The sequence below is a fragment of the Cariama cristata genome, unplaced genomic scaffold, assembly GCF_000690535.1.
Source record: "Cariama cristata isolate BGI_N322 unplaced genomic scaffold, ASM69053v1 scaffold35782, whole genome shotgun sequence".
Taxonomy (NCBI): domain Eukaryota; kingdom Metazoa; phylum Chordata; class Aves; order Cariamiformes; family Cariamidae; genus Cariama; species Cariama cristata.
Genome location: NW_009602708.1, coordinates 5271 through 18193, shown reverse-complemented (window position 1 = coordinate 18193; position 12923 = coordinate 5271). Strand labels below are relative to the sequence as shown.

At 42.8% G+C, this 12923-nt stretch overlaps 1 protein-coding gene across 1 annotated transcript in view; it reads left to right on the top strand.

Annotated features, from left to right (window-relative positions):
- Positions 1-11784, top strand: part of LOC104157528 (ral GTPase-activating protein subunit beta-like) — a 17941-nt gene extending 6157 nt beyond the window's left edge. Inside the window, exons 5-11 of the mRNA XM_009694889.1 lie at positions 492-657; positions 3810-3932; positions 4665-4801; positions 5608-5716; positions 8017-8095; positions 8656-8804; positions 10553-11784. Of these exons, the coding sequence (XP_009693191.1) occupies positions 492-657; positions 3810-3932; positions 4665-4801; positions 5608-5716; positions 8017-8095; positions 8656-8804; positions 10553-10746 (957 nt within the window). The 3' untranslated portion in view covers positions 10747-11784. The remainder of the gene's footprint in view (positions 1-491; positions 658-3809; positions 3933-4664; positions 4802-5607; positions 5717-8016; positions 8096-8655; positions 8805-10552) is intronic.
- Positions 11785-12923: the final 1139 nt, after the last annotated feature.

The window sequence follows — 12923 nt, the reverse complement described above, 5'->3', positions numbered from 1 at the left end:
CTGCTGAAAATTGTTTTGCAAAGTCTGTTTCATAATTTAATGTGCAGTGAGGCCTGCCTTCTAAGTTGCTGTATGTCATGTACAGGTAAGTAGTGATAAGATACCTTTCTGCTAAAATTTCACCTCGGTTTAGTGGTGAAAATTGTCTGTAAAATTCTCATGTTACATTTGGTGCTAATGCAGATTCTGTGCTGAACAGTTCTGTGGTTTATCCCTGATCAGTGGATAAATCTCAAAATTGCCATTTCTAGCAGTTTGATCAACTATTTTACAGGCTTTGACAGTGATGGTGGAAAGTCAAGTTGATGGAATAGGACATTACCAAGCAGGATGGGAGGATGCTGGGCAGCAAGGTGTAGGGTTCCAGGCTTGCTGAATAGCTATATTTGGGCAAAACCGTGTTGGTGACAGAAAATTTTAATTAAAGTGGGAGGAAGAGAGCTGCTTCTTGGAGTCTCCTGTACCTACCATGGTGCTGCTGGTTGTTTCAGATCCTGAAGAACATGGAGTCTTCCAGAATTGTTCAGCCACACTTCCTGGAGTTCTTGCTGTCTCTTGGCTGGTCCGTTGATGTGGGGAAGCACCCTGGGTGGACTGGCCATGTCTCAACAAGCTGGTCAATCAATAGCTGCAGTGATGAAGAGGGACCTGAACAAGGTAAGACATAGTAAATGGTGTAATATTAAATTAAAATGTTTAGGCTCCTCTAGGAGACAATTAATTTAAAATATCTTGCTCCTAGATACCTATATGAGCACTTGCTTTATTTTTTTTGGCTAAATGCCGATGTTTACTAGAAAGGAATGTGTAAATATTAGATTAAGCGTTAAGTCAAAGTGAGCAAAACTAATGTTTGTATGTTATTGGGAGGAAGTAGCCTCAGCAAGAAATACCTCTGTGCTATATTTTTAGCAGACTTGATGAGTCTTTGTTATCCAAAAGCAGTATTCAGGTGAAATCGGATACAGATTGTGCTGCATATTGGCAACTAGACTTGAAATACTGTGCCATTTTTGGTGTTCTGTAAGTAGATTAAAATGAGATGTTGACTAATAAGTTAGCCTTGTAATCGTGCTTGGTAGGAAGTAATGAAAACAAGTTTCTCTTTGTAGGTCGTGCTGGTTGGAGCCCACACACAGCTCTTCTGTCCTGCTTAATTTACTCTGCTTTTTTCCACTAGAGCAACTCTTCCTCTGGGCTTGTTGTTTACCACCCTCTCCCCATTCTGTCAACCAAAATGATCCTCAGGGTAGTGAATTGCTATCCCAGGGTGGTGAACTGGAGGTTGGGTTAGTTTCTGCCTTGAACAACTTGCTTTGATTACCTGGGATTCTCGTAGAATCTGCGTTGGTTTCAGTGTGGTTCATGGTCACTACTCCAAGGGCCAGGTCTTTTCATGGTGATTTTCAGAGCCTCAGTCTTCTGCTGTGGGCCACACAAAAGCATTAAACAGGCTGGTCCAGCTTGTTCAACATCTTTGATCTGGCATTTGTATCAGGTGCAACATCATTACTGCTGCAGTTGCTGAAGCAGCGCTCTTGCTCTGCTTTCCCTTCACTGTGCCTTGGAAATGCTCTTCACCTGTAACTGCAGCCAAGTAGAGGCTTCTCTAGTCATTTGTAGAATAAAACTACAAATGACAGAAGGCTTGAAATGTTAGGGAGAGGTTAAGAGAACAAAGGCATGGCTTTCTCTGAACAAGTCAGGAGAGGTTACAAAATGGCCCAGGTCTTGGTTTAATTTTCCTTTGAGGACAGGGTCAGACCGTGCTTCACTCGGAGGCAGAGCCCTCTGCCTTGCCTTTGCGGTTGGCTTTGTCAGTATGGCTGTGTGGCAGGCAGTGCCCTGAATTAGTGAGGTAACCTGTTTTGATGTGGGCTTTTTAACTTGGATGTTTTTCAACCATTTGAATTAGATCACAGGCCATCAAATAGGTGAATTAATTAAGCAAATTGGGTGGAGAGGGAACAAAAAAAGCATTTGGGGATGGGAGGGAGGGCTACTTCTAATCTGGTTCTGCTGGAAAAATCCATGAGTGGAGTTGTACCTTTAGCAAGCAATGGCTAAAAAACTGAAATGGTAGATTTAAAGTAGACTTGGACCAACTTGTGAAGATTGCTTGCTTTGTTTTCTCCTCCAGTCTTTGCTGTGACTAAAGCTATTTATTTTGTTAAATGTATTTTCTCTTTGTGGCTGGCTCTGATTAAAAACCAATTCAGGAGTCTAGCATCCTGGCTTGTGTCAGAAATAACATGGCCAGCAGGACTAGGGCAGTGATCGTCCCCCTGTACTCAGCACTGGTGAGGCCGCACCTCGAATACTGTGTTCAGTTTTGGGCCCTTCACTACAAGAAAGACCTTGAGGTGCTGGAGTGAGTCCAGAGAAGGCAACGAAGGTAGTGAAAGGTCTGGAGCACAAGTCTGAGAGGGAGCGGCTGAGGGAGCTGGGGGTGTTTGGTCTGGAGAAGAGGCCGCTGAGGGAAGACCTGATCGCTCTCTACAACGACCTGAAAGGAGGGTGTAGCCAGGTGGGAGTCGGTCTCTTCTCCCAGGTAACAAGCGATAGGATGAGAGGAAATGGCCTCAGGTTGCACCAGGGGAGGTTTAGATTGGATATTAGGAAGAATTTCTTCACTGAAAGGGTTGTCAAGCATTGGAACAGGCTGCCCAGGGCAGTGGTTGAGTCACCATCCCTGGAGGTATTTAAAAGATGTGTAGACATGGTGCTTAGGGCCATGGTGTAGTGGTGGACTTGGCTAGGTTTACAGTTGAACTCAATGATCTTACAGGTCCTTTCCAACCTAAATGAATCTGATTCTAGAATATCTTCTAGTGAGATGTGATTTAAAATTAAATTCACAGGCATATGCTTTGGTTTTGTTTCCCTGCAACCCCCCAAAAGCAAAGTAGTTCTTAAACAATTGGGTTTGGGTTACAGTGCTGCTCCCCGAGAGCTATGGACTGGAGATGCAGGACTGCTCCCCTGATGGTGAAGCATGGCGTGGAGGCTCCCGCGTGCCTCTGGCCACCTTGCTGTCAGCGTGCTGAATTTCACTGCCCCATTGGTTTTGCTGAGGCAGCTATCCCAGGAACCCTTCTGTAAACTGGATCAGAGAAATAATTCAGCTTAAAATCCTTGCTAATCTTTCTGGAGGCAGTATGGGGAAGGAAAAGTAGGAGGGTGGATGTTTGTAATTTAGTTACAGTGTGGCTCCACCAAAGAATTGTTTTCTCTGAACTGTGAAGGCCTGATGTACTGGCCAGCTGTGATGAGGGAATAAATGGGGGCTGAGAGCAAGGAGCTTTCTTGGATTTGGTTTGATTCAAGAGAGCCTTTTTCTAACTGTTCTTGGCAGAAGAAAAGACAGAGGAGAGTCTGTAAAAACTGGCTTGCATTCTAGAATAGTATCAGACTGAAGTTATAAATGTTAGAATCCTTTGGAAATTTAATGACTAACTTAATGATGTCTGTTAGAGGGAATGGTTAGAAATAGCTGCTAGATGAATTCTTGTGGCAGATGTGCTTAGTAGACTACTCAATCAGAGGGAAATAGGGTGTGCAGTACAATGGAAATATGTTCAGAATGAATCCTCTCCCAACCCAAAATGCAATTTCCTTCAAGATAACAAAAAAGTTTATCTGAGAATGGTTGTTAGCCATGAGATTTGGCTGTGAAATCTTCTCACTTTAGAATGAGATTTGCATGTTTTCTTCTCATTGCACGTTGTATTTGAAGCCCTTTTCCTAAGGCAGTGTATAAAGAGGTAGAACTTCCTTGTGACTAAATTTTCCTTTTGTGTCCATTTCAGATGATCTAATTATTTCAGAAGATGTTGGGGCAAGTATCTTCAATGGGCAGAAGAAGGTGCTGTATTATGCGGATGCCCTGACAGAGATAGCTTTTGTTGTCCCATCACCAGTGGAGTCCCTAAGTAAGATCATTTTGTACATGCCGTTTACAAAACCAAAACAACACTTTTTTTTTGTTGTTAGAGAGCTTTTTTAGAAGCAGGACCTAAATAAGCTAACTAGTAGTGTATCTAGCAAGATCCTTGTCAGAAAGCTACTGATGTTTACATTTTCAACATTTTACGTTTCAACCCTTAGACTTCTTCCTAAGGTGGTGTCTGTTGTGTGCCCCTCTTTCTCAGTCTGAGCCTCAATATATGTCCTGGCTTGCACGGCAGTACTGCTGTTAGCCTGGGCGCATTAGGTTGGACATACGGTTCACCATCAACTGGTGATGCCTGTTGGGTTTGGGTTTTTTCCCCTCTCCTGTGTTGATGACATGCTCCTGCAGCACACGGAGGAGCTTGTGCACAACTGCTATGTAGGTGAGCAACAGCTTTGACGACATCTTCTGCACACTAAAACCAGTGTGCAAAAGTTCCCTGGAATAAAGGACTGTGAGGAAATGATCGCCATATTTCTAAATCCATGGGGAGTGCCTTAATTGCAGTCTGTTTCTGGAATAACTGGCAGTTGTCCACTGCTGAATCCTCTTCCTGCTTTTGAGTGCTATATTTACTTGACTGTAAACCTATGTATATTTAGTTTCAAAAACCTTACAGCCTTTTTTAGTTTCAAAACCTTACATATGATGACAGCTTCAGTTTTTTGGCAGAAGAAAAGACAAAACCCACATTTCTTCTTGTGGCTTACAGCTGATTCACTGGAAAGCAATGTCTCTGACCAAGAAAGCGACTCCAACATGGATCTGCTGCCAGGAATATTGAAGCAGCAGTCTCTGACACTTGAACTCTTCCCCAATCATACAGACAATCTTAATCCCTCCCAACGGGTAAGGCAAAACTTGCATTGAAAAATGGCGTGATTTTTTTTTTCTTTTTTCTCTCTCCAAGAAGCACATTGGCAATGCTACAGCATTTTCTGATAGTATATGATTTGGTTTCCTAGCATTTGGAGCTACTTGTTTCTAGCCGTTAATCTTTAACATCTGCTTTGGTCCTGCCAGAATTTGCATCTGCAGTAGGAGATTGCAAGATTACATTAATTAAATATAAAACTTAAACATGCTAAGTAGTAATACTCTGCATACTGAATTCTTGAAATGCATGCAGGAAAAAGTATATGCAGTATTTACAAAGTAATTCAGACTCAAATCCATGCTTAGAAATTAGGATGGATAGACATGAACAGTTTTCATGCCTACCCAGTTTAAAATAGTATGTGTCAGTTGTGTCTGAAGTATCAGATGTGAAGTTGCTTTTGTATGGTAGCAAAGCAGAAAACCATGAGCTGCTGTAACTGTTAGCAAAGGATTTGCAATTGCTTATTTCTTGTGTTGAATTTACTTCCAAATATATGTTTAGTTACTGATTCAAGATATTTGAGAACATTAAGAAAAACTTGAACTGTTTTTTAAGATTGAATGTATTAATTTATGTTGAATATAAATGTTGTGGAGACCCAGATTACTGTTTCTCAGTGGGTAGTTCCACCGCAGCTGCCCCATCTCAGTCTTTGGCAGAAGTTGTACCTGTCTGAGATCTGAAACACTAAGGAGCAACTGTGGAAATGCTTGTTGGATGCATTACTGAACTCATGATGTTTGCAAATGCTACTCTTCCCTTGTGTTCAAAACAGCTCAGCCCTACTTCCAGATCCAAGAGGGTGCCTCAGGGCCGGACCATTCCGCCAATGGGACCTGAAACCAAAGTGTATGTGGTCTGGGTGGAACGTTATGATGATATAGGTGCGTAATGGTTTTTATTGTTTGCTAAAGTAACAACAGGGCAAGAACCAGAAGAAAAACTCTGTTCCATTCCTCTATAAAATGCTAAGTCCTTATTAATGTCTGTAACCAACACTTCTAAGATTTTTAAAACAGTTCTTTGATATTTGAGTGGTGGTCCATGGGGTGTGGTAGGTGGCATGTAGGTCTGGAGATTATTTTAGCTCTGGCAGTACATATGAAATGCTGTCATGCAACCACCTTCTTAAGCTTAACACACAAAGCAAGTGTGCACCCCTGTTCTTGAGTTCCCCTCAGCTGCTGTCTCCTCAGAGTGGATCTGTTGTTCTTCCTTTAAAAACAAATGACTCCTGACACCTGCTGCTTCTGTGCCGAAGGGATCATCATCCTTCTTGGTTTGATGGTACCTTTGAAACTTTCTGTTCTGCTCTTTCATGTGGGAGGGCTCATTTATTCTGTGCTCGAGGTGCCCATTTTATCCTATGCAGTCCAGCTTCCTTTCTGCACCTTTGTTCACCCAAGGTCTTGTTCCTCATGCAACTTAATGTTTCTTAGTTTGATGTTTCCTCCCTGACTCTGGGTACTGGCTGACCTGGGAGAGACACAGCTTCGCCCATCCTGTCACAGCCGTGGTGTGGACAATGGTGGGCCGCTGGCTGCTGGGTTTGAGGAGCCCTTTGTCCCCCAAGAACTGCTTGCGTGCTGGTTCTAAGCCATGGTCTGGCTTTAGCACTATGTGAGAGCCTCTCTGTAGTGGCCTAGCCCAGCAGAGTCTGTAACACTGACTAGTAACTAATACTTTATTCTGTCTTTGATTTCTAATCCTGGTTCCCAGTCTGGCAGTAAGGGCAGACCTTCATTAAGCCCTTAGCTCCTCCCAGACGAAAGCAACCAAGAGAATGGGAGTGATCTGGAGGAAGCTTCCTGTAAAGTGTAGGTATAAATTCTCAAGACCACCTTGTCCACAGCACATCCCTCAGAACTTTACTGGGATCAGGAAGTGGACATCAAGTTCTGCAGCATCATTTTCTTATCCAGACATGGGCCCAGCGGGTGTTCCCTTAGCTCCAGGAGTCCCTCCACTGTTTCAGTTCCTGAACTAGTGTCCCTGACCCACGTTTTTCTTGAGAGGCAGCTGGAGCCAACTCACTGCAGAGGCAGCAACTGTGCTACACACACATGTTTCTGCTTGGCTACTTCTTTAAGCAGCCATAGGAATCTCCCAGAGCTCTGGGCCTGAAGCTGAAGAAATGAGTTTGTGAGTCTCAGTAAGCATGGCAGTTGGATTGAGGGGAGGGCGGAGGGCAGCTCTTGAAAGTGGCTCCTAGCCCAGAGGCTTTGCCTCACGCTCCTTACAGTCTTGGCTTTTGCCTTTCGCTTCTTGTACATCTTTGAATCTGGATAGTGGAAAAGCTGTCACTTTGTAGTCCAGGCTGTCGCCCCTGTGCCAACTGCCTGCCCTCCCTCTTGCTCCATCTCAAAGTACTTTCGTGGACCTCTATGCTCTCCCTCTGCTAGCTCCAGCTTTTGTGTACTTTTAGCATCCCAGCTCTGATGGCAAAAGGTGGGTTTTGGCCTTGTACTCTTTCTGTTGGAAGAGGCGTCAGCACTGTACCGTCTGAACTGTACTTTTGCGAATGACTCTCAACATCTCTTTCTGTTTCTGCCCCTAAAGAAGGTAATGGGAAATGCCACATCCCCTTCCAGGGAACAGAGTTCTTACTACTTCTTCCTCCTGCACCTCCTTTATACAGTCACTTGTTACCAAGTGCATAGCAGCAGAGTTGTAGGTTATGGTGAGGATCTACAGAGTTTGGATTTGAGGAATGATACTGTGTTTGTTGGAGCAGGGCTCAAGGGACCTGTAGATGTGAGTGGTGGTATTGTTTGAAAACCCCAGCACTGTTCTTGAGGCTGATTGCTTGTGGATAGGTGAAGATGTTGTTGAATAATAATTTGAAAGCTTGTTTTGTGATTGAAGTACTTCACCTCCTTCCTGCTTTCACTGTTCCTCTAGAGATTTTGACCTTTGGGATTGAGAGAATTGAGGGTCTGGGACATGTGTTACCTAATCTGTTGAGCACAGTATGGCTGAGGTGTTTCTGTACACTCCATGAATGCTTAAGCTTAAAAACAAACAAAGACTTTGCATCACTATCAGTGCAAGAACATCCGTGATATAAATGCTTGAGGACTGTATGGTTTTGACTGATGATAAATAATCTTTCTTTGTATAAAACCAAACCAGACACCAAAAACTGGGGTAGATAAACTTTGTTCAGTGCATCTTCTTCTTATAGAAAACTTCCCCCTCCCTGATCTGGTGTCCGAGACGAGCACTGGTGTGGAAACTACAGCCAATAGTAGCACTTCCCTAAGGTAAGACTGCTCTTATTTTCATTATTTTTCTTGATTCTTGCGGACAACAGTTTAGGCTACACTTTAGAGGAAGTCGTGACTGAGATTTGCATTCTTCAGCTTTCACAGACAACCCTGAAAACTCTAGGCGGTCATGTTAAGACAGATGATGTCCTCAGTGGATTTTTTTTTGTTGTTGTTGTTGAAAAAATGAAAGAACTTTTCATATCACTGCAGTTTAAACATAAATTAAGGAACAGAAAATGCGTAGTTTCTGTCTCGAGTCTGTGGTTAGCCTCCCTCTTGATTTACTCCCTTGTGAGGCGGTTAATGCTGCGTATGTGTTGTGAGGCTTAAAGCCCTGTCTGCAGGACTCTCAAATTCTGTGGTGACAGAAGGTCATAGAAACAGTACAGTTGATATAATCCTTCTAAAGTCCAGAGGATGCACACAGGAGTCCCGCTGGTTTAGCCACAAGAGATTTTTAACTTTCTTTTAACACTTAAGTCGTCATTTTCATCTATAGATTAATTGAAACAGTGCTGTAAAATGGATTTAACAGTTGCGGTTTTTCCCTTAAGATCTACCATTCCTGAGAAGGAAGTTCCTGTGATCTTCATCCATCCTTTAAACACTGGCTTATTCAGGATAAAGCTACAAGGAGCAACTGGGAAATTCAATATGGTTATCCCATTGGTGGATGGAATGATAGTCAGTAGGAGAGCTCTTGGTAAGCTAAAGATTTTTAAGAACACTCATGTTTTGTTTTTTTAAATAATAATATACTGCAAAATACATAGTCTGAAATCTTTCATTGGAAAAAGTATTGGACATGACAGAACAAAATAAAAACATGCTTTTTGCAGCAGCAGCAGTAGCAGGAACAGCAGAGGGAGCAGGTGGTCAGCACTTAGCTGACAGCACAGCAGGGTTCCACTGCAATTGTAGTAGGAGAGAAGTGAAGGGTTGGAACTGATGATGGTGGAAGGAAATGCCTGTTATTTAGATAAGAGAGATCAGAAATGTGACCCTAATGTTTAGTATTGAGAACCAAGGTGCTGGTGCTAGTTGCCTGCCAGAAGGTACTGCTGAATTTTTGGACTATGCTGGCATGCTGTGTTTGTTCCTTCTGTTTTAGAAGCCAGATAGTGATCAAAAGTCACAGCAATTGAGGATTTTCTAACATGTTCAGTAGAAGTACTTAACTTACTATGCAGGCATATGTTAACAGGGGTCTGTGTGTGCTATCTGCCTTTTCCTGTGTTCCTGGATGGGTTAACAGATCTGTCTGGGTATCTGTGCTACTGTAGCTTCAGTAACTGGAAACCTCACTCCAGTGAGAGCAATTCACAAGACAGAGCGAAATGAATAAACGAACATTAGGGCACTTGTACATAACCATAAAACTGATGTTGTAGGGGTCTGTTGGGGGTGACTTTCAGGTCCTGGTCTTTGCATGATTAATTCAGTGAAAGGGAAATTGAAGCCAGACTGGGCCTTTAAATAACATTTCTGAATTCAGCTGATGACAATGGCTTGTACTGAAAAAGAATCAGGTGTGTTTTCCTAGAATTGGGCTGGTTTTTCAGCTGCCTCAGGACTATTAATATAATGAAATTTGTCTCGTCTCTAAGTTCAGCAAATGTGGCTTGTGTGCAGTCAGGAATCAAGTCCTCTAAATAAGGACGACACTCCTTCTGCCTGTAAAAAAGTGCTTGTGAAACAGCAGAAGGGTTAATGGACATTTACTTCATTAGAGACATATGAATTTCATTTCAGAATAAAATAGGATAAAGTTCACTGCCATATTTGACCAAATGTTACTGCTTTGGTTCCCAACCTTCTCCTCCCTGCCACGTACAGCTGTATGAGTTAGAGGGGTAGCAACAGTGGCAAAGCAACGAGGGGAAGAGAAACCTGTTCCCAGCCACAACCCATCAAGTCTTTCCTCATCCCCTGTTCCAAGGGGAAGGCTCTGCAATTCCTACTGGAAAAAAGTACTGAAGGGTACTTTTTTTTCATCCTGAAAACTCCCCTGGCATTACCCGGTGGGACCTCAGGGCCCACCTCAGCTCTGCATGTCCTCATGCAGCATGGCTGGGGCTGTAGCACTGCGATTCTTGTGTTGGCTGCCCTGGATTCTTTCCCCTCTTGGTCCCAAGGGTGCTGTTGCGGGCAGTTGCTTGGCTCTGGCAAAGCAGACAAATCTTCCTCCTCCTCCTCCAGCCAGTTTAGAGTACAACTTACTTAGTCCCTTTCTTACTCATTTTTCACAGTAAAATGTCCTTATAGGCCTGGGGACCATGCTTATCTGTTATCAGCTACTCATTGAGAAAAGTTCTTGACTTGGCAGTGCTGAGCATCTCCCCTGGGTTTCTCGATGGGACAGAACCCAAGATTGTCTTTAGTGGAAAAGCCAGCAAAGGGGCACAGACTTGAATTTGTTCAGACTTGATTCAAATGTTGTTTCTTTTTCAGGTTTTTTAGTGAGGCAGACGGTAATAAATATTTCTCGGAGAAAGAGGCTGGAAAGTGATTCATACAACCCCCCACATGTCCGCCGAAAACAGAAAATAGCAGACATTGTCAATAAATACCGGAACAGGCAGCTGGAGCCAGAATTTTATACCTCGCTTTTCCAGGAGGTTGGGCTCAAGAACTGCAACCCCTAGGTCATTATCCTTCCAGGACAATTAGATCAGAGCTTGGTGGCTACAGTAATGAAAACAGTTAAATAACCACAACAAATTTCCTCAGCCCTCCAGAATTCAGGAAATCATATTCTAGCACAAGTCAGCAGATACCATGTGGGAGGAATGAGAAATGAATCCAAAACATTGCAGTTGGGATATTGACTTAATTCACCTACCCACAAAAGATTACTTAATTCCGGTCTTCCTGGATGCTAGCAGCATAATCTCTTCACCCAATCATCTATTCCAGACTAATTAGGAACTGCCAGTGTCTCATTCTGTGAGAGGAAAACAATCAAAACAAAGCCATCTCTGCATATATGGAAAACAAAATACAAACAAACCTGCCTTCAGACATCTCGCTACACAGACGTGTAACAGGAGAAGGGAGCAGGATCTCTCCTTTGAGGAGAGAGACTGTTTCAGAGCAGTTACTCTCCCTGCAAGAACTTAAAAGACACTTTCAGCCCCCGTTCAGAGCTCAACAGAAGATCCTTCACTGCTTGTAACCAATTTGTGTACCAAAAGCAAGAGGAGGAAATTGCCTGGAAACATCAGGTCATGAAATTCATAGCCCAGATGCTGTGTTTTACAGTTCCCTCCGTGGCTGGGAGTGAGTCCATCTACATACGAGATTTCTGTAGTGCTGACAACAAACACCACCTGAAATTACCTGACTTTCCAACATAAGTTGTTACTAGATAAAAGCTCTTGGTTATGTAAAAACAAGGTTATGATTTTCAGGTCTGTTGCAAAATGTCACACTTCATTTTAGTAGCTTGATTTTTTTTTAAAATTTTTTTATGCAACTGCTTAATTTATTTTGAAGTGTCTGTATCACCTACTCACCATTTCCATAAAAAGCATAAACATCACTTGCTTTCCTTCCATTGGATTGAAATCTGAGATTCTGGGGCTGCCTCCTGCCTGATATTTATAGCTTAAGCAGTTTTCACAGCTTCTACAACACTTTTCAGAAGCTCCTGTTAAACAGACTAAAACAACTCGAAAAGAGAATTCAAGAATTCTTCTTTTCCCCCATTAACTTGCAATTCCATGAAAGCCCCTTTGCAGTTAAAACTTAAAATTGTTTTGAATCTACTATGCTTTCTCATGCTCGGCAGCGGTGGTTCCCTTTCACCTAGGTCAGAAGTTTTCATTTTCCGACTATGAATTTCACATGTTCAGGACTTGAAGGGTGTGCTAAGAAAAGATGTTTACAACTATAGATTTAATGTTGGGAATATAAAAGCTGCAGTGGGCGCTGGCAGCCTTGGGAGCGCTCTCAGGCTCCCAGTGCAATCTTCACTTGTGTTGCAGTAATGAATCATCACTCACGCTCCTGGGCAGATGTGGTTTGTGATCGCTGGTGGCAGCACGTGTCCTTTTCCTCCCAGTGAGCAGGTGATGTACGAGTGTGAGCAGGAATTTGGGGAGCTCCTCACGTTATTCCAAAAGTGGTTTTATTAGCTTTTTAATATGCATTGTAGTAATACCTGTCAGTCACTTTGATATTTCAGAGTTACTTTTTGCAACAGTTCTGACCTGAAACAGTCGTAATTGTTTCATTACAGCTTATCTGCCAAGGACATACCCTGCTCCTGTCTTTTCATGTGGTTTTTCACAAAGAGTTAGTGGAAACACAGATCCCTAAAAATACACGTGAAAGGACTTTCATGGTGTCAACCAAAGGCATTTTAGGTGACACGTGCTTGTTGCAGGGGACAAACCTCTCAACTCAGGAGCTCTGGATTTTGATCCAGATGAATCACAAGCGGAAAAATGAAACCACACAAAGAAAACTACTGTAGAAGTAAGGATGGTGGCTGGCCCACGCTTGCGTGATGCCTGGGTTGCAAATGGCAGGAGGTGCTGCAAGGCAGCGTTTGGGTGTATTGGCAAAGCTGTGAAGGGAAACTTGGACAGCTTCATTCCTCTGCCAAACTCTTGCCAGTATCAATTTAATGCACGGACACTAAATTTACCCACATTTTGTATGTACCTATTGGATCTAATTAATGGCCAAACACACTTTAGTCCACTGATTTAAAAGGCATGACCAATGCATGTGTAACAAATAAACATACTGAGCAATCAAATGTCTGCACATCTTCAATAACGTAACAACAAAACCCACATACCATAGCTAAGTGTGT